The 21,224-nt window shown below is 37.9% G+C and overlaps 2 protein-coding genes across 7 annotated transcripts; one reads left to right on the top strand and one right to left on the bottom strand.

The window, feature by feature from the left end:
• The first annotated feature begins 1,237 nt into the window (after positions 1-1,237).
• Positions 1,238-3,332, top strand: LOC133744460 (WAT1-related protein At1g25270-like). Its single transcript, XM_062172565.1, has 7 exons — positions 1,238-1,432; positions 1,527-1,589; positions 1,691-1,807; positions 1,899-2,163; positions 2,231-2,404; positions 2,738-2,889; positions 3,028-3,332. Exons 1-7 carry the CDS (start codon positions 1,269-1,271, stop codon positions 3,128-3,130), a joined length of 1,038 nt encoding a protein of 345 aa, XP_062028549.1. The 5' UTR covers positions 1,238-1,268; the 3' UTR covers positions 3,131-3,332.
• A 2,440-nt stretch (positions 3,333-5,772) lies between these two features.
• On the bottom strand, positions 5,773-9,653 carry LOC133745366 (uncharacterized). 6 transcript variants are annotated; one of them, XR_009863560.1, is made up of 7 exons: positions 9,015-9,396; positions 8,821-8,912; positions 7,858-8,009; positions 7,693-7,738; positions 7,298-7,344; positions 6,691-6,932; positions 5,773-6,464 (listed from the first exon to the last, which is right to left on the bottom strand). XR_009863560.1 is itself a non-coding variant. In XM_062173426.1 (7 exons), exons 1-6 carry the CDS (start codon positions 9,068-9,070, stop codon positions 6,871-6,873), a joined length of 450 nt encoding a protein of 149 aa, XP_062029410.1. In that variant the 5' UTR covers positions 9,071-9,399; the 3' UTR covers positions 5,773-6,464; positions 6,691-6,870. The 6 variants fall into 6 exon arrangements, 4 of the variants coding, with proteins under 4 accessions (XP_062029410.1, XP_062029411.1, XP_062029412.1 ...); XR_009863559.1 differs by having other exon boundaries at positions 6,691-6,929; positions 9,015-9,391; XM_062173426.1 differs by having other exon boundaries at positions 7,698-7,738; positions 9,015-9,399.
• Between the last annotated feature and the right edge of the window lie 11,571 nt (positions 9,654-21,224).

Here is a 21,224-nt window from a genome sequence, read left to right on the forward strand (position 1 = left end):
GGACTCCCTTAGTAGAAGGGCCCTATATAAAAATTTGATCTCTTGTTCTACATCCCGTTCTAATTAACTGCCAATTAATAAAAACCTGCATTCTAGAAGGAAGATGAAATTTTCACATAAGAGTGAGAAGCTTACTATAGCCATGGGCAATAACATTAATTCTTACACTGCAATGGGACGTACAATTGAATTAGAACGGAAAGTTTTCATTATTTGTTGGACCCCAAACAAATTCATCCTTTCTTAAAAGAGGAAAAAGGTCTTTCTCAAAAAAAAAAAAAAAAAAAAAAAAAAAAAAAAGAAGAGGAAAAAGGTCTAGGCAAGGAGATAGATCGAATAGATTCTATTATCAATGTCTGAAAACACAATATCATCCAATTTATGTATCATCGGAGCTTTATCAGAAATGAAATCACTAACCAAGTAACCAAAGCATTCATTTATATTTTTAAGAGCAGAGAAAGTAATCTAAACTCATGCTGAAGCATGACATAGACAAAGAGTTACTAAAAGGTAGCAAGTTTTTAGTACTACAATGTCGTCATTCACATATGTTTTATACGTAGATATCTTCTTTAGCAGCTCCACCACATCAAACATTAACTACAAGCTCGATGATCACACACAAAAAATGAATGCAAGATAAAACACTTAAAAAACCTACCTTTATTCTGACGAAGAATATATGATGTGTGAGAAGAGAAGGAACGCCCTAAACTCGGAATTGTCGTCAATTGGTATTAGAGTATGTGTGAGAAAAGAAGAAAACCCAAATGGAACTTTGAGTGGCGTATGCAACCATCTAACTTGAAGCTTCCATATGGTTTCTCAAAATTGATTTACAGAAAAAGAAACCTTTCTTCATTCATAGACATTAATCAGCATTATTAATTAAGAATCTCTCTACATTAATCAATCGTGACCAAACTCCAACAACAATTAATAGAGATAAATATAACATTATAGCTTTCTCAAAATTGATTTACATAAAAGAAACCTTTCTTCATACTACGTACGATACATGACATCGACATTAATAAGTATAATTAATTTGTCCAAAAAAATCAGCGTAATTAATTAAGAATCTTTCTACGGCAATTAACTGTGACCAAAATTTAACAACTCTATGATTTATGACAAATATGAAAAAATTTCAGGTTGAAGGGTATCTCTCTCTCTCTCTCTGCATTTTGAAGCCAGTAATACAAATGGGGCAGCAGGGTGGTATTGAGATTTCTAGCAGTCCTAGAAGTGTAGTGGATGGATTAATGAAGCCAGTGATAACGATGGTGGCAGCTCAGATTGCATATGCAGCAACGGGTATTTTCTACAAACTTGCAGCAGACTCTGGAATGAACCTCAATATTCTCGTTGCCTACCGTCTCATGTTTTCCTCTGCCATTATCGTTCCTCTTGCTCTTATACTCGAAAGGTAAATTTTTTTAATCATATTTTTTTTTTCCGTTTCTTACAATTATCTGATTCAAGAAAAGAAAAGTTCTCTTGCAATTTATATATATTTACAGGAACAGCAGGCCCAAACTTACTCTAGTCGTACTCTTTCAAGCTTTTCTCTGCGGATTATTTGGGTACTGATTCATAATTTCATGACTTGATTAGTAATCTAGCTAGCTAGAACTAATCGACATAACTTGTCGAAGTTAATATTGCACGTCGACCAATATTGCAGGGGATCATTGTCACAAAATTTATTCATAGAGGGACTGGCCTTAACATCACCGACATTTGTTGCAGCCACTGCAAATCTGATTCCGGCGGTTACCTTGATCATGGCCATCTGTTTTAGGTTGGTAAATGGATTACGTTTCCATTTATTTTCATTTTTAATGAATTGATTTGGAAGTATACGTGTGGTTAATTAATGAATTATGTCACAGGTTGGAGAAGTTGACACTAGGAAGCCATGCAGGGAAGGCAAAGCTTGTGGGGACAGTGGTAGGTATTGGTGGTGCTATGATCTTTACCTTCTTCAAAGGACCAGAGCTCTCCATCTGGTCAACTCACGTTGACCTTCTTCGAGGACACCACGCGGCACCATCACCGTCATCGGTCTCTTTACACAGAAGCACCGGTAGTCACTTGCTGGGCTCCTTCTCGGCTATCGGCAGCGCCGTTTCCTATGGAATGTGGCTCACAGTTCAGGTGAGCTTGTTTATGTTGTAATTTTGTGTGGTGTGTTTGCTTTTCGAAATAATGGTTTTGCACAACTTGGATGGAGTTTCAGGCAAAAATGAGCAAGAGATATCCATGCCCTTACTCGAGCACAGCTCTAATGTCAGTGATGGGATCGATTCAGTCGGTAGCTTTTGCACTCTGCGTGGAGAGGGATTGGAGCCGGTGGAACTTGGGTTGGAACATCAAGCTTCTCACAGCTGCATATACGGTAAAATCATCAATCATTAAAAAGAATAACTACATGGGTTTTATATTCGATCTACCTCGTAGGGCTCCCGCTCTGAGCCGTAAACTAAGCAAGTCTATCTACACCGTCCACCATGCGTCAAATAACAAATCTTCAGATACACCGCATTATAGATACTGTCGCACGGTGTATCCGATTGATATAAAGACTAAATATCATAGCTTGATTGGGTAGAAATTCCGTCATTTATGACAATCTACGACAGTTTTGATAGTACTGAGCAATAATGAAAGATTAACAATGTTTATACATTTGTACGAATATAAATTATTGTCATGTGATCAATCGATGTAGGGAATTGTGTCTTCGGGGCTGGTGGTGGTTCTTATCTCGTGGTGTATACGCAAGAGAGGTCCATTGTTCGTGTCAGCTTTCACTCCGCTTTGCCTAGTGATTGTGGCCATTGCTAGTTCTTTGTTGCTCAATGAAAAGTTAAGCCTAGGAAGGTAAGCAGCAAGTTTTTCCATATTGCATATTATGCGTGCATGCCTCAAATAGAAGTAGCTAATGTATGTAAAACCAATTTAAGTAATAAACATGTATTAATGTGTTCTTGCTTGGTTATTGCTGATGATCTATGACAGCATATTAGGAGGGATTCTAATTGTATGTGGGTTATATATGCTGCTATGGGGAAAGAGCAAGGAGATGAAGTCGATTAATAATTTAGACAGTGATCAAGAATAACCAGCTGCATGCAGGCATGCAGCCTCAGTACTACCATCTTGAACAAGACCCCAAGATCCCCAACTCATCGAAATCGTCGCAACAACTCGAGCATTAGACACTAATACCTCCAGGATTAATAAGAAAAACACAAATCTTGGGTCCAGTTAATGCAACTTTAGTATCTACTATTAATTGTATTTGGTAGTTTATCGAAAGAAATATTAGGAGATCATATGAGAGGGAGTGAGAGATCAAGAAGACTGTTCCTGTTTTCTTTCTTTTTTGTTAGGTGATAATCAACTCTGAAATACATGATCCGATTGCTGAAAGTCTATCTCTTTGGTGCGATTTACACTGACGGATTATAGTCATTTTTGTTCTTAATGGATATATATATATATATATATATATATATATATATATATATATATATATATATATATATATATATATATATTGAAAATTACAATTGTGGGTAAAAAGGTTTTCATAAGCAAAAACCACAGTCATTATTCTCATAACCATATCGACATCGAGGTTTTCTTAATGGCTTACAGTACGTCATTTTTGTTCTTAACGGATCTAGGAGTTTGGCTCTATTTTAGAGCAGCGAAATACCGGTTCGATTACGTCATTAATTATTTTCATAACCATATCGACATCGAGGTTGGAGCTCTTGGTTCTGATGAAGTCTGGAGGTTCACGGGTATCTATGGCTTTGGCTCCAATGGAGATCGAGTCCGTACCTGGGATTTACTGAGGGTTTTGGCTGCACAATCCTCTCTTCCAAGGTTGGTAGTCCCAAAATTGTTACCTCTGTTTTGTCCAGAGGATGTGCTAGCTATGCAGTCTCTTCCGTTAGGCTCCCGATTCCCCTCAGATTTTAGATCATTCACCTCAAAAAGTAATTTTTTCAGTGAATAGTGCTTATACTGTGGCTCGACATTTTGTGGTTCAGTGGTTAACCCTTCTACCTCTGCTTGTTCCAATGGATCTCCTATGTTGGATAATTTCTTTGGGAAACGTGCCAAGCAAAGTGAAGATTTGTATGTGGAAGGCACTGAAGAGTTTTATGCCTAGCCGACTCTACCTTATTCAACGTCAAGTCGATATTCAACACACTTGTGTTCTATGTGAGGGAGAAGATGAATCCATTTGTCACCTATTTCGGGATTGCACGGTCGCTCAAGCTAGCTATTCTTACTTCACTTTTGGGTTCTCTAGCTACTGTAAAATATTATTTAGACCTAATATTATCTACATTAAGTAAATAACAAACTGATTAAACTTATTACAATAAATGAGAAATATATGAATTATCTACCTAGACACCTAATGGGCTTTGGTATGTCACTCATATGGTTAGGAATCCATTTATCAAAATGATAAATATCTAATTAGTTGATATGATAATTATAGCATCTTTCAGAAATAACTCATTGGCTAGAATCAATGATTCTTTTATGGGAAGACCTATCTAGCTTGTATATATAGGTGCTTGAAGTCCCTATTCACTATGTGACAAAAACATTCAGTCCTGTCCCATAGAGATGAGTTAAACACATAGTTGAGTAGAAGATTTCTTGCGTGTGGCTGCTTGAAGTTTTGGAGCTCGGGTTATTTGTGTTGAATAGCTGTGTTGCTGCTACTGCTTTTGAAGGAATGGCTGTTGTGCATGAAGCAAGTGATGCAACTCCTCTTGTTGTATTCTAGTTCATATGGTTGTGTTTATGCATTTTGTGAAACGATCTTGGTTTGCTCATTAAGTTAACAAATGGTATCAGAGCCAAATTTCACAATTCATAAATCATTTTTAGAAGATCAATTCATTGTATTTTGAACTGGAGTTTTGTGTTATGTTGAATTGCAAAACGTTTTGGGAAATTAGGGTTTTGGTTAACAGGCCAAGAAAAAAAAAAAAATTCGGATTAAGATCGCTTTTGGGAATTATTGCTTCCGCTAAAATTGTTGCAGAATTGCAGTCGCAAATGTTAGGCCTCACTATGCCAAAAAAGCCTTCAGACGACAGATCATATCTGTCGTCTGATGAAGTAAAAATCTGTTGTCTAAGTGGCTGCCGTCTCTTAGCCACTCAGACGACAGATATTCTCCGTCGTTGATAATGCACTCAGACGACAGATTCAGTTTAAGGTACTGTCGTCTGAAGTACCTAATATTGAAGAATCGGGGTCTTTCTGTCGTCTGAAACACCATACCACTACATATTTATGTTGTTTCTGTCGTCTGATTTGAAGAACAATGACAGTTATATGTCGACTGATTTCGTATGTAACAACATTTATATCGTGAGTTATGTTGTTTGAGATTTCTTTGGACTACAGATAATTGTGATTCTTGTGGTTAGATTTGATTTCCAACTACAGTTTTAGTTTTTTTATGTTGTTTGAATGTCACTTGGAGTATAGTCTTACTCAAATTTCTGTTGTCTGAAGTAGTATTCAATCTCATTTTTCTGTTGTTTGTTTGGACTTTAAACCATTGTTTTAGTTATGTTCTGTTGTTTGAGAATGATTAGAAATATAGTTTTATGTTGTTTGAAGTTGGTAGAAACAACATATCAACCACCTACTTCTGTTGTCTGAGAGCTCTTTGAACTCTACTTTTCTGTTGTTTGAACGTGGTAGAAACAACAGATGATCACTAGAAAGCGTACCCACGCTTTGCTGCGGGAATATAGTCGTTCAAGAAACGATAGAAGAATAATCAAACCCATCAAACAAAATCAGAAACACATGAAGAAGTTAGCCAAAAAATTCAACCAAACTTCAGTTGGAAATGCTGCTCTCTGTATACAAATAATAGAAGTGTTTAGTAATCTATCGAGGGATTAGGTGTCTTGTTGGTCCTGTGGCTTGGGCCAGAAGGGGGGATTTTAGGACGCTTTGACATGAGCATAATCCTGAGAAGCTGCTTCCACCTCGATGGTGCTACAAATCAAATAGCAGCAGTCTGTTCTTCACAGTTGGTGCATTCTTTTGTAAAGCATCTAGGCTTAGTGTTCTGTGATCATTTGGTGCCACCAGGCAAGTTCTAGTTGTTGATGTTATGGCTGCCAAAACTGAGAGAAATCAAAACTTTGATGGTATATAGTGAGGGCAGTAGGACACCATAAATCGAAGTTGTGTGTAAAATAGCATGCATTATGAACATGTGGTTATACTGAAATAAAGCATCACATATATTTGGGAGGGATCAAACCACAAATGAAATTTCATCTCTTTTCCAATAATTTTTTTTTACCTCGACTTCCTTTGATGTAAACACTGGCCTGTAAAGTATTAGAGTTTTCCCAAATGTAATCTTCAGAAACTTGATGAACACTGTTTGGAAGCTGCAACAAATTCAATCAGTTCATGATGAACACAATTATTTGATGCTTATAATCATATGAAATGTTACAGAACAGAGCTATTGGAATTGAGGAAAAAGGAAGATAAACATACCAAGTAAACCAGAACAAAAATGAGGGTTTTTTTCACTATATGTTTCAAGTAAAACATAACAATTACTTGTGCTGCTTAAACTTAACATTGCAATGATCAGCATAGGCTTTGTACCTCTCAAATTAATCTTCGCTCCAAAGTAGAAGTACTGCTGTTTAGCCCTAACCTCTCAAGTTCAGCTTCAAACATTGCCTCTATTTTACTCATCGACTCTGAACTCGTAGAACTCTACGATCATACTTGTCCTTATTCTGTTCAGGAAATTTGTTCTAAATCCAACATCAGTAACTATCATCATGTGATCTTCCAGTGTGCTTTCAGTCTGTAGTGTTTATTTGTTCCAAACAAATAACCTACTAACATGAAAGAAAAAAAATCAGAATTACAGGAGAAACTGAAAATGAATTTAAAAAGCATTTAGCTAATGTTTCCTCTTGAAAACCACTACACATTGGTAAAACTAAATATGTAGTAAAGCACCTGAAATTCAAAATTTGAAGGGGGCAAAAAAGAGCCTGAAATTCAAAAAATTTGAAGAATTTCTGTTTTCCTCTTTGCATATTCACAATATTTGTTTAAACGAAACTTTAAGATAACATCACTTGCCTCAAACTCAGCATGTCCATGCAGCACAACCTTACATGCTACAATGTGGTGCACAACATGCTTCCAATAGACATTGTCTACAACATGTTCTTATATGAAATGAGTTACAACTTACCACTGATGTTGAAGATCTCCATCAGCAAAATTACATAGACAAAGTAGCTGCACACAGATAAATGAAGACAGGTCTCACTAAAAAGGAAGAAAAACCAGAGACCAAAAGTTACATGGCAGCTGGGAAAAGAAGTGACAAATCAGAAAAGCAGGAAGCAATACTTGGGATAAATGGCCAACCGCGTCTATCCTAATTATATCGGAAAAAAAAAATGATAACTATTAACTACTATGATTCATTCCTTATTATTGTCCCAAGCCAACAAAGTAATTTGCCTTTTCGATTTTTGCAAGCTTTATTTGATCCAAATACAAAGACAACAAATTGATATGTAAATCAGATGAATAGTGACTAATAAAACATGGATATGCCTAGCAGTAATAAAGTAAACTGACCCGACCTTCTTGTTAAAAACTGGAGCTGTTTAAAACGCAAAAAGTACTGGATACAAAGCAAACGAAAGACCGATTAGGATAGCTAGAAAACTGCATACAAATAACTAATTCAAGGAAATCAGTTTAAAGTATGTTGGTATTGACTCTACTAAACCAAAATCTTACCAATCTAAGCAAGAGCTTCCCGTCTCTCTCTTCTCCTTCTTTTCGTTCTTGCCTGTTCTCTTGTCTCTCTCTCTCTCTCTCTCTTTTTGTTTCGTCTCGTCCCTTTCTCTGTGTTGGGGGAATAACTAAATCCCAAAAGAAAATACTAATCTCTGCAACCAAAACCCAGAATTAGAAAATCAAATAAAATGCTACTTGTCTTAAACTCAATTTATATTTAACCATTTTCAGTTTATACTCTGATCCTACCTATTCTTTCTGAAACAGAGCGAGAAAATCATAAGGAAAAAAGATTCAAGTCAAGCTCAAATTTTTTAAACAACTATAAGCACTCAGGAAATATATCATGGTAAATATTCACAGTATCAACATAGTTAACAATAACTGAGCAGGCACGCCTGAAGAATTGGATGCATTCCTACAAAATAAAATGATTAAATTCAACTTGGATCCTAGAGAAACAAATAACTTTAGAAAAGTTTCTTTATGTAACAAAGTTTAGATTTTTCAATAGAACTATGGTATGAAGACGGTATCTGCTATGAGTAAAGTACCTAACACCAGTGGTACCAACTCTCCAAGTTTTAGACGGAAGAGCAGATACAGGGGTTAGAATTGGAAACAGAGCAGTGTGTGCGCCTGAACAATTTACAATACACAGATTGAAAAGCATACAGAGCAAGAAGAAGACGATTGCAAATCCCAGATGATGTTAAGGACTACCCAAAATCAAATTTCAAACAGAAACTACAACTATCCATCCACCAATTGAAATCTAATCGCTATATTGCATGGCTGTAGCTTCTGGCTTCCCTCAAAAACCAACTTGTTGTGCTAAATAACCCAATTGAATAAAATTTACAGGAATCAAAGAATAAAAACAAAAGTACCCAATTGAAATCAAGGCTGAAACTTTAGTGTAGAAACCAATGCAAATTTGAAAGGAGAAGAGTGGGTACTGACTCTCTTGGTCCAATTCAATGGCCTTGTACTGGACTCCCAATTTTAGAACGAAGAGCTGCTTCACACAAACACAGTAAGGACAAAGCTTGTTGCTGCGAAACAAAATCTCATTGTCAAATTTCCATATTGGTTCAAAACGATCGACAATTCTATATATATAGACACACAGAAGAAGATGAAATGGTAGAGAGAACCTGAAGATGACTACCGGATTGGACGAGACGAGCTCCTTCACCTTGCCCAACGCCATTTCGAAAACGACGACGCTTTCGATTTCGAAACCCTAAATCCCCAAATCGCTCCCGATTCTGTGATCTCTGTTGGGTGTAGATCCGGACTCGCAGTCGGAAGCATGTGGTGCTGACTTTCGATATCGTTGGATGACGCAGCCTGGGTCAACTAATTGGAGGCCGAAGAGTCCATTGGTAGTGGCGATGTCGCCGGATGATGCTCGGAGGTAGAAGATGGAGAATTGAGAAACCAGATCTACTTTCTCTCTCTTCGTACTGTCTTCTCTCATCTCTACTCTCCAATTTCTATTTCCTTGAAGAACTTGACTTGACCCGGCCGGCTTTGGTTGTTGGTTTGTAGACCGATATGAGAGAGCAACGAGGATGGAAGAGCATCGAAGAAGAGGTGCTACTAGGTTTGGGAGACGGAAAATGAGTTTTCTGATTTTTTTTCACCAAGTGTGGGAAAGCACGGGGCCGGGTCTAGGTCTATTAAAAGATCTGTTTTAGTTCAGCCAAAAATAGGTTTTTGTCCACACAAGAAGAAATAATTTCTTCATTTACTCAGACAACAGAATTCTGTTGTCTGAGTTTTCTAAATTACAACAAACTTGAAAAAATTGATCTAGTATTGATTTTGATACTATTTAGACAACAAAAATAGTTAAAACTGTCGTCTGAAGACGTTCAAAAAAATCAGACAACAGAAAAAACCTCTTCTGTCGTCTGAGGGGTATGGTCTGAAGCATTTTATGGCATAATGCCTTCTAAGAACCATGTTTCGATTCAAAGCTTTAATTCGTTTTCTGTTGAATTACAAGAACACTAGAAGCATTCCCGGCGTGCACCTAGGCTAGAGTAGATGGTGACCGGATGAAATTTAAGTTTTGGTGTGCTTGTGTCTCTGAATTGAATTGAGTTGAATTGAACCGATTTTGTGCTTTCTCTGTGATTGCTTATGGATGGTTGTGCTTAATATTTTGCATTCTGCTAATATATATCTGTGATTGAACATGATTATATGATAAATTGATGAATGTTTGAGTTAAATGTTGTCATATTTTCATTGAGAAAATTGCAGATTGAGTAAAGTTTATTTTCAAGTGCCTTGATGTCTTGAATTGAATTTAGTTAAACTTTATTTAGGTCACAGGTTGTTGCAAATAAAAATGGGCATGTTGCACAAAGCAATTTCTGTTATTATTTACATTTGATCATTAAGATAAAAATGACCTGGAAACTTGTGTTAATTGTTTTCAAACTGTGCTTACTCGTGTCTTCCAAAGAAGTGTTAATATAGCATAGTTTGGTGACAAACAGCTTCACACATGATTTTGAATTCATATTTTGATACTTAAAGACTCTTCTACTGTCATAAGATGTTAATTGTCTTTTTGGATAACTTGAGTTCTCTAATTATGGGGTGAAGATTCAGAAACTTAAGTACATTATGTCTACTGCTACAAAAGTGTTGCCTAATGTGAAATTCAGATTTGGGGTATTTTCATTGACATAGTATCTTGTGGTACTTGTTGCCATTATGGTTGATATTTTTTTTTGGTGTTTTATGTGTTTTTGAACTACTTTTGGAACTAACACATAAATCTGCAGAAATATTGCTAAATTGAAACTTTATATTTTTGCGTTTTGAAACTGAAACTTATAGAATTTTTCTTTTTGACTTTGCTCATTAGGAAGTATTTACATGAACCTCAACAATGTTTTGATGCTCACTGGAACAAACTTTAGAGCCTGGAGAGATTCGGTAGAGCGTTATATGATGATGCATGAGAATATAGACCTAGTCTTTCATGAAGATGAACCTGAGGCATTAACTAAAGATAGTTCAGCTGAGGAGGTTAAGGCATTTAAAGCCTGGCACAGGTCAAATAGAATGACCAAGAACACCATTAGGAACACTATGTTTGACACTATAAGAGGTAGTAGTGTAGAAGAACCTGACTTGGCTACTGACTATATGGAGGCCATTGAGAGAAAATTTAAAGAGAGTAAGAAAGTAGAGGCTGCAAGATTGTCTAAGGCTTTCCATGAGCTGAAGTATGAAGGATCTGGGGGAGTTAGAGAGCACATAATGAAGCTGATCCACATTAATGCTAGGCTCAGGGAGTTACTGATGGGAGTGAATGATAGCCAAGTGGTGCATGTTGCACTGCATTCCTTTTCAAATACCTTCAGTGGGCTTAGAACTAGCTACAATGCTCTAAACGGTACCTGGACCATAGATGAGCTCATATCTATCTATGCTGATGAAGAAGATAGAATTAAGAAAGAGAGAGAGCCTGCAACCTCTGTGAACCTGGTGGAAAAGCCAAAGAAAAAGAAGCTTAAGGTCACCAAAACCACACTAAGCCATCTAGAAACACTGCAGCACCTAACACCACCAAAGCTTTTAAGTTCAAGTGCTATCTTACGAATTCTTTACAGGGATTCACAAAGAAGAGGGCACCAAGAAGTGAGGAAACCAATGTCTGTGTGGGAAATGGCATGAGGGTTGCAGTGAAGGCTATAGGAACCTTAAGACTAGATCTAGGTTTTGGAATTTTTTTAGTTTTGGATGATGTTTATTACATTCCCTCGATTAAGAGGAATTTGCTTTCTATGTCTCTTTTGGTTAAGACTGGTTGCTATTTTTACATTGATTTGGATGGAATAAAAATTTCTAAAGGTTCCTTGTTATATGGTTCTGGTGTTATTTTGGATAATTATATGAAATTGAATTGTTCAATACCTCAACAAGTAATCTCACTTGTTGAAGATAGAAATAACACATTAAGTAACAACACCATCACAGGTTTTAAAAGGACCTTGTTCAATGATAAATCAGCTTACTTGTGGCATAGGAGACTAGGCCACATTTCAAAAGAAAGACTGCAAATATTAGTAAAGAACAAAACACTTCCAGAACTAGACTTTTCAGACCTAGCAGACTGCATTGAATGTTTTAAGGGTAAAATGACAAACTTAAGAAAAAAGATTGCTAGCAGAAGTGAAAAACTGCTAGAGTTAATTCATACAGATATATATGGTCCCTTCAGGCATAGAACAATATGTGGAAATGTTTATTTCATTACATTCATAGATGACTATTCAAGGTACTGTTACATCTACCTATTGTCAAAAAAATCACAGTCACTTGAGGCATTTAAAATTTTCAAAACTGAAGTTGAACATCAACTAGAAATGAAAATTAAGACTGTGAGGTCTGATAGGGGGGGTGAATTTTATGGTAAATATACTGAGCAAGGACAACAAAAGGGTCCATTTGCTTTATATCTGCAGGATGTAGGTATAAAAGCTCAATATACAACAACATACAATCCCCAACAGAATGGTGTTGCAGAGAGAAAGAATAGAACTTGATTTGTTGAATATGGTAAGAAGTATGATGTGTACTTCTGGGTTGCCAAAAATGTTTTGGGGAGAACCTTTAAGAACTGCAAACTATCTTTGCAATAGGTCCCCAAGCAAGTCTGTGGATAAAACACCATTTGAGTCTTGGTGTGGTAGGCAACCTAGTCTGCATCATTGCCATGTATGGGGTTGTAAAGCTGAGGCAAGAATTTACAATCCCAATTTAGGAAAACTTGACCCTAAATCTGTAACTTGTCATTTTATAGGCTATTGTGAAAAATCTAAAGGTTATAAACTCTATGCACCTCACTACTCACCTAGAATTTTTGAAACTCATCAGGTTAAATTTCTGGGGGAGAGTATTTGCAATACAAAATTTGAAGATTTAACTGATGATTTTGAGGAAATTGCAGAAAGTGAGGATACAGAAATAGAAATGCCAAACTTTAAAAATAATGCAGAAACTGAAAGTGAAGTTCACAATGAAGCAGATGGTGACTTAGAACTTGAAAACCAAATGTTGAAGTGGCTGAACCTATACCAGATCAAAATGTTCCTAAACCTCAACAAAATGTAGCTGAACCTAGAAGATCACAAAAAACTAGGAAGCCAACTTTTGGTGGTCAAAATGATATTTATGTTATCTGCAAGAAGTTGAGAGCACTTTAGCAGATGATAATGACCCTGTAAATTTTAAGCAAGCTGCATAAAGTAATGAGTCAAAACAATGGAAGAAAGCCATGGATGCAGAGCTTGAATCCATGTATAATAATGAAGTGTGGGAGCTTGTGAAGCCAGATCCAAATCACAAGCCTATAGGCAGCAAGTGGGTGTTCAAAACTAAGAGAGATGCCAAGGGAAATATTGAGAGACATAAAGCAAGGCTTGTGGCTAAAGGGTTCACACAAAAGGAGGGTATAGATTTTACAGAAACATTTTCACCAGTTTCAACTAAGGACTCTTTTAGAATCATAATGGCTCTTGTAGCTCACTATGATATGGAGTTACATCAAATGGATGTAAAAAACAGCCTTCTTGAATGGTGAATTGGAAGAAGTGATATACATGTCACAACCAGAGGGCTATATTGAAACTGGAAAAGAAAACTTAGTCTGTAAGCTTAAGAAATCTATATATGGACTTAAACAGGCATCTAGGCAATGGTATAGAAAATTTGATTTTGTGGTTGCATCTTTTGGTTTTACTGAAAACCTTGTTGATGAATGTGTTTATCTTAAAATTGTTGGAAACCAGTTTGTCTTTCTTATCCTATATGTAGATGACATTCTCCTTGCTAGCAGTAACATTAAGTTGCTGAAAGATACCAAAATATTTCTGTCGAAAATTTTTGATATGAAGGATCTAGGAGAGGCTTCTTATGTATTAGGAATTGAGATAAAGAGAGACAGAGCACAAGGTTTATTGGGATTATCTCAACAAGCCTACATTTCAAAAATACTTCAGAGATTTGATATGGCTACTTGTGCTCATGGGGAGGTTCCAATATCTAAGGGAGATAAATTAAATAAGGATCAATGCCCTAAAACAAGTGTTGAGAAAAGGGAAATGGAGTCCGTACCATATGCTAGATTAGTTGGCAGTCTCATGTATGGACAAGTGTGCACTAGGCCAGATTTATCCTTTGCAGTTGGCATGTTTGAAGGAATTGTGTCCTAAAACAATCATTTTGATATAATTATTATTGTAATTATTATTAATCAAAAGGGCAAGTTTATTGTTCATTACTTATATTTAATATTTGATTGAACAAGGTCCAAGGAATATGAGTTAAAGAGAAAGTAATCTAAAGAGTTAGATGTGTGAGACCTTTACTCTTTCACACTCTTATCCTAAAAGGTTCCTAGTCATAGGATTATCACTTGGACATTGATAATCCGGAAAGACTAGCACATACTATGTATGCTCAATATGGAGGATGATATGTCTCTTGTCATTTGTGTAGAGACACTAATACAAGTATGTGGGTGCTCTTAACTTAAAGAGTACACTGAACGCGATCATTAGAGTTCTTGTATGGAGTCTTACTTATATGTCAAACTTGAACTCTAAATTGCAATAATACAAATTAGTCCTTTGACCTGAGACACCATAGTTGTCTTATGAGTGAATTGATTATCTCTTGATGATGCAATAATATTGTGTCCCTTAATGGATATAATAGATGCATTCATTGGTATAATCAATTCGGTCATGGAGACATGTGAGTGTACAACAAGGAATCTCTATCCTTAAGTAAATAAGGTGTATGTTCAAAGATGTGATTCAATGAGTCTTTGGCCAAAGCATTGAATGAGATTTAAAAAGGAGTTTTTAATCACATTCTAAGAATCACATAAGAATGAAAATCACATTAGGGGATTGACATATCAATTCCATACCCCGATGATGTGATTTAGAACATCGTGTTAGAGAAGGACCGTATTGTATTGTAATTCCAATTGAATAGGTTCTTTGTCATTCTACATTAACTAGGGTAGTCATGATATGTTGCAAGACGTCACTCATGACTTGTGAAGTCCCCGAGGATTAATAAACATTTATTATCCTAATAACAAGGGAGAATCAAAAATGGAGTTTTTGATTCGTAAACAAAATAGAATGGTTTCTATAAACTTCACTGCCTTGTTAATTAGAACCTAAGAGATCGCACACCATATAAGTGGATCATTGAGATTGTATATGAAGAAGATTAAACAAGAGTTGGTTATGAGCAAATAATTAATTAGATTTATTATTTGAACATAATTAGAATTTTCGGGTAAAACCGAACCTATTGGGCCTAAATGATTGTCGGGTTTTTGGTGTGGACTTGGGCTTCACTAAATGAGATTTAAATGAAAGCCCAAGACACATTTTTAGTGCCCAATAACATGTATGGACCAGCCAAAATATTGGCTTTATGAAAGTCAATATTTTTCTTTTAGTAATTGGAGTTATTTCCTATTATATAAAAGTGAAAGCATGGACAAAGAAATAAGTGTGTCTCCACACTATTATTTTCAGATTAGAGAGAGAGAAAGAGTGTTCTCTCTTGGTCCATTTTTCAGAAATTAAAGGAAAGAAGAACACTTGCATAATTTCTTCTTTTCTTTCATCTTTCTTCATCTCTTGATTCACTTGGTGAAGATCCTTAGAGGCCATATATTTTTGTGGCTTTACTTGTTACATCAAGGAGGAGATTACAAGCACAAGAAGGAGTACAAGAAGGAGTTCTTAATTCAAGGTGCTTCAAGGTGGAGGAAACACACACAAGGAGAGATCAAGGAGAGGAACTTTGGTGGTTCACTTGGATCGGATTAAAATCACGCTCCAAGGGTGAGTAGAACATAAACTCCTTCTTTGTTCTTCCTTACTATGCATGCTATGTTTATATACATATCACAATAAGCCAAGATCATGGGTTAAAGGAATGGATTTTATGTTTAGTTAGTAGTTTAATTGTTAAACTAATTCCGCACTAATTAAAAAGTTTTGAAATCCATCCATTCCTTCAATGTTGTCTAGATTTCAATCTGATCCTGGACACAAGCATTGGACTGTTGGCAAAAAGGATTGAGATACCTACAGAGGACTAAGAGTCACATGCCATGTGTATAAGCGTGTGAAGAAACTTGAACTTGTAGGCTTCACAGACTCAGATTTTGCAGGCCATTATCCTGCATCAATGAAGTCTACTTGTGGTTATGTATATATGTTGGCAAGTGGTGCAGTGGCTTGGAAAACAATGAAACAATCATTGATAGTGTAGATACCTCTACTAGCAAGGCTAGTTTGCTATCTCACCAAGCATAAGTAACACCCTCTTTGGGACACCCACAAGCCATGGTGAGGCCCAACCGCTACTTGCATCTTGTAGCCCTATGTTCAAGCTACGCTACGGTATCTGGAAGTCGCAAATCCGTCGCCGGGAAGCCACCTTTCCGGCCTTGCCAAGTTGCCTCCACAATATGCTCTTCTAGACTAGAATTGTGAGTTTGAGTCCCACATCTAAGAAAATGTAAATGAGGGAGCCTCCTTCCCCTATAAAAGGAGACTCCTTCCCACTTACTCCACATCCCATTACATATCTTGTAATCCCCCTTGTGCCGCAAGGCTCAACACACTAGTATAACATTCAAGTGGACGTAGTCTCCCGCTAAGGCGGGAAACGAACCACTATACTTCGCTTGTGTCGTTCTCTCTCTCTCTCTCTCTCTCTCTAAAGCTAATTAGAAACCCCTCGGATCTCAAACGTTAACATTGGCGCCGTCTGTGGGAAGCCGACACAATGGCTTCGTCACTTACCATGCGTTAAGTCAGCTTAACCGGGCTCAAAGAAATTTTTTTTTTTCCTTGAGTTATTCAAATCCATCGCTCACTGAGCACCTATTTTCTTTAATCTTGGCGGCAACTTATGCCCACCTGTGATCAACATTACCCCAGCGGTAAAACAAAGAAAAACAAAAAAAAAATAATAATAGAATTTTGAGTTTCACTGCTAGTGGTACCAGCCCAGCGGTAAACTCACGTGGCGGTAACAAAAAAAAAAAAAGTATTTGGGTGCCAATTACTCTGGACACCCAGCCTCCTCCCTCCTCCAAGCTTCGATCCGCCGGCGGCCTGTGGAACTTGATCATCCCACCTCCGCTAGGCAGCCTTGATGCACCGCCCATCAGTTTTGACGCACCGCTAAGCCGCCAGCAGACCAGCACACCGGTCCGCTAGCAAAGCTAGCAGCTAGAGCGCCAGCAAGTCACCGCCAAGCCTTACGACGGTAACTGGCATCCAGCAGCCGGCAGCAGCAAGGCGCCAGCGCCAAGCTCCATCATCAACACCTCATTCACCAACATTGAACGCACACTCCAAAGCGTAAAGCACAGGTCACCTCTTATCACTCTGTTCATTGCCATTCAATAATCGAACAAGCTTGACGAAGAATTAAGAGACCGCTGACCAAAGCTCCGCCAACGAGCCCCACTACCACTGGCCGGGCTCCGCTGAGCATCACCGCTGAGTGTCACCGCTGAACTCCGCTGAGCGTCACAGCTGAACTCCGCCGCTGAGCATCACCGCTGAACTCCGCTGAGCACCACCGCTGAACTCCGCCGCTGAGCATCATCTCTGAGCGTCACCGCTGAACTCTGCCGCTGAGCGTCACCGCTAGGCATACTCCGCCAGATAGCCACCACTGGGAAGCCTCCGCCAGGCACGGTACCGCCAAGAAAAGCACCGCCGGTGGCTTGTTAGTCCGCCAAGCGAAGCACTTTCCTTTGGCTCGTTACTTCACCAACAAACAGCAAGCCTAGCGTCAATTGCAGAAACTAATCAACACCACCCATAAATTGATCAGTACATCAAGGCATCAATTGCAGCAGCTGCCCAACACCCTGTCAACGTGAAGTGTGCTGCGAACACTCATGACGCAAACCCACTTGGTCAGCGTCAATGCTTTAGAGGCCATCGATCATCATTCCCATCTTTTGATCATGATCCTCATCTTTTGATCATAGTCAGAGGCCACCATGTGCAGCACAGCTCATCACCTCAGTATAGTCACACTAGCAGGCAGCCAGCGGCCTTCTTCGTTGGCTTACTTGACGCACAAGCACATAACGCACTCAGCTGATCTTTGCTGACGACGAGCACTTACCTTGCGCGGCGGGCATAGCAGCACTTCAAAGCTTTTTGGCTAACAAGAAGATAAGACTTCAAATTTAAATCTCTGTCTCTCATTGTGCAAACCCGAAGCATGCTATATACTGATATACATACATGCCTAGTATAATTATCTAAAGCATGTTCACAATTATCATAGCTGCTACTCTACCGACTACGTGCCATGTTTTCTTCATCACATGACCTGCTATGCTCCCATACAACGACACATATCATACACTTGTTGCATGGGCACGCCTACAGTACACATCCCTCTAACAGCTTTAATACTTGTTCATTATACAAGGCTCATCGCATAGTCAATCTATATGGTTAATATATTCATTACCATGACCGCAGACACCATTCAAAAAACAAGTGCATGGCAGCCCATAATCACGTTGAGCTTTATATTCATAGGATCATCAATATGAATACATGCATGTCTTGGTGTTGTAAACCACTTACTGCTGTTAGACTCAATACACATGTAATTTGACGATTATTGGAGAATGTTCTATTCTAGATAACGTGTCTCTCATTTGTGCAAAGTTTAAGAGAATCCAAATATGGTTTATTCTTTCGGCAAGAATAAGTCAAAATTCTCAAACACTGTCAAATGCCCATGGTATCATGCTAAAATAGTTATGTTTATCTACCATGATTACATTCAAAGTAGATGTATGTCCAGATCATTTGTCAATCAGCATGCCTATTACTTATATATTCTCCTAATTGATACATGGTTATCGTGTTACGGGCGTAAGCATTCCTAAGTGTACAAGCATGCATGCAGCAATTGTTATAGCATGATTGTCTAAACTAATAATTATGTTATATGCAGACTTTGCTACACACACAACCATATGTGTACTATATTGGCCGCATGCCCGTTTAACTTAAAGGCTGTCACTTGACAACATGCTATCTCATCTAAAAATGAATCTGTAAATTTCATTGTCAATTTGAATATCACATTGGAAGCACACAAATGCAACATGTCATTTGTAATCAACTACGTACATCGCTTAAATAACTCATCAAAGTACATATGCAAGATACTAGTGTTGATTTGTTTACATACCCATGTACTAATCACTCATTTTGTTTCAAGGAGACATATCAATCACCTCTCCAATTAACGAAATCATCATCCTTCTACTAAGGAACTTCGCCGGAGCAATGGAGCGTCATGCTTGGACAACTCCAATTCACTCCAAATCGGCATAAGATAAGTAACTATATCTTATCTCTTACACTCTTACAATTAGAGCCTTTGCCATGACTATACATGTCTCCATGACCCTTAAGCATGCCTACAAAGTATTATTAGCAACTTTACTACAATTACATGCTACACACATACATGCTTAAATTCACTTTCATGTGACATGCATTTAGAAGCTTGTGACACTTACGACTTAATTAAACATGCTCGGATAAACGACTTGCTCGGGTTACGACTCTCTTGGGTATCAAGTATGGGCACGACTTGCGCTTGGGCCACGCCTCGCATGCTCGCACAACGCCTACACACTCAACTACACCCAACTTGCTCGAACAACCCAACTTGCTCGATCATGTCCAACATGCTTTACTTAAGCCCCAAGTTCACAAACGCTTCATACGATGTCACCGGGACTACTCCCACAATTTTATATGGACACCCATTACACTTGCCACTATCTATTGTGCGTGTTATATGGCCATAAGATCCACATATACAATTACCAATATTTTACATGTTCATACACATTAATGGAATATTGAATTCTTCTACCATTTGTTGTTCACTACAAATCGAATTCTTTTCGCATTCCATTAATACGAACGGTAACCAATACAACAAGCATTCTACATATGCACGTTTTTGTCTCATTGTGTAGGTTAAATGAGTCCCTTCTTGCTTACGGAGTTCGGGGACTTGTAGGGGCTCCGTGCCGCCCGGTTACTTATGCTTGATGACTTCATGATTATAACTCCCCAACCAAGAAGCTCCTCTTACTTGGGGACTTTGGGGACTTGTAGATACCTCTACTAGCAAGGCTAGTTTGCTATCTCACCAAGCATAAGTAACACCCTCTTTGGGACACCCACAAGCCATGGTGAGGCCCAACCGCTACTTGCATCTTGTAGCCCTATGTTCAAGCTACGCTACGGTATCCGGAAGTCGCAAATCCGTTGCTGGGAAACCACCTTTCCGGCCTTGCCAAGTTGCCTCCACAATATGCTCTTCTAGACTAGAATTGTGACTTTGAGTCCCACATCTAAGAAAATGTAAATGAGGGAGCCTCCTTCCCTTATAAAAGGAGACTCCTTCCCACTTACTCCACATCCCATTACATATCTTGTAATCCCCCTTGTGCCGCAAGGCTCAACACACTAGTATAACATTCAAGTGGACGTAGTCTCCCGCTAAGGCGGGAAACGAACCACTATACTTCGCTTGTGTCGTTCTCTCTCTCTCTCTCTCTCTCTCTCTAAAGCTAATTAGAAACCCCTCGGATCTCAAACGTTAACAGAATGCCACATCCACCATGCAAGCAAAAATTATAGCCATATATGAAGGTGTATGTGAAGGCCTATGGATCAGAAACTTTCTTTTGGAAACAAAGATTTTAAGTAATCTTGTTGATGGAAAGCTGAAAGTTTATTGTGATAATCAAGCTGCTGTGTTCTTCAGTAAGAATAGCAAAAGGTCCAATAATTCAAAACATATAGACTTGAAGTTCTACAGTGTGAGAAAGAGGGTAAAAGATGGAGAGATTGAAATAGCTGTGAAAATACTAGATGGAACAGGTATTGATAAAATATTTTATCTCAATGAAATTAACCAAAGAAAGTGCGATGCGCGACACGAAGATTTGCTAACGCAGTGTAAACCTCTCCACTAAGGAAACTTCACTGCGTGGCTTTTAACGTAGCCAACACTAAAAAAACAATCCAATATTAAACACAAGAGTTTACAGAACACAAGTAGTGTTGTTCATAACAAACACTTTCTCTTAGCAACAAAATGCTAACTTGATTTACAACCGTTCTAACTCTTAATTCAACATTCTAGGCAATCAATCTTCAACCTTCCTTTCTCTCAAATGAATCACTGATCTTGAGAGTGAGTATGAATGATTATGCAATATCACACAT

This window comes from Rosa rugosa, chromosome 4 (assembly GCF_958449725.1).
Source record: "Rosa rugosa chromosome 4, drRosRugo1.1, whole genome shotgun sequence".
NCBI classification, from domain to species: domain Eukaryota; kingdom Viridiplantae; phylum Streptophyta; class Magnoliopsida; order Rosales; family Rosaceae; genus Rosa; species Rosa rugosa.

Excerpts from the sequence above, each read along its gene's own strand:
- LOC133744460 (XM_062172565.1), top strand. The coding sequence starts at position 1,269 with ATGAAGCCAGTGATAACGATGGTGGCAGCTCAGATTGCATATGCAGCA. Across the intron at positions 1,433-1,526 it reads CTTGCTCTTATACTCGAAAG|GAACAGCAGGCCCAAACTTA; the intron begins GTAAATTTTTTT and ends ATATATTTACAG. Across the intron at positions 1,808-1,898 it reads ATCATGGCCATCTGTTTTAG|GTTGGAGAAGTTGACACTAG; the intron begins GTTGGTAAATGG and ends ATTATGTCACAG.
- LOC133745366 (XM_062173426.1), bottom strand. The coding sequence starts at position 9,070 with ATGGCGTTGGGCAAGGTGAAGGAGCTCGTCTCGTCCAATCCGGTAGTC. Across the intron at positions 8,010-8,820 it reads CATTGAATTGGACCAAGAGA|AGATTAGTATTTTCTTTTGG; the intron begins GTCAGTACCCAC and ends TTTTGGTTGCAG. Across the intron at positions 7,739-7,857 it reads GGAAGCTCTTGCTTAGATTG|TACTTTTTGCGTTTTAAACA; the intron begins GTAAGATTTTGG and ends CTTTGTATCCAG.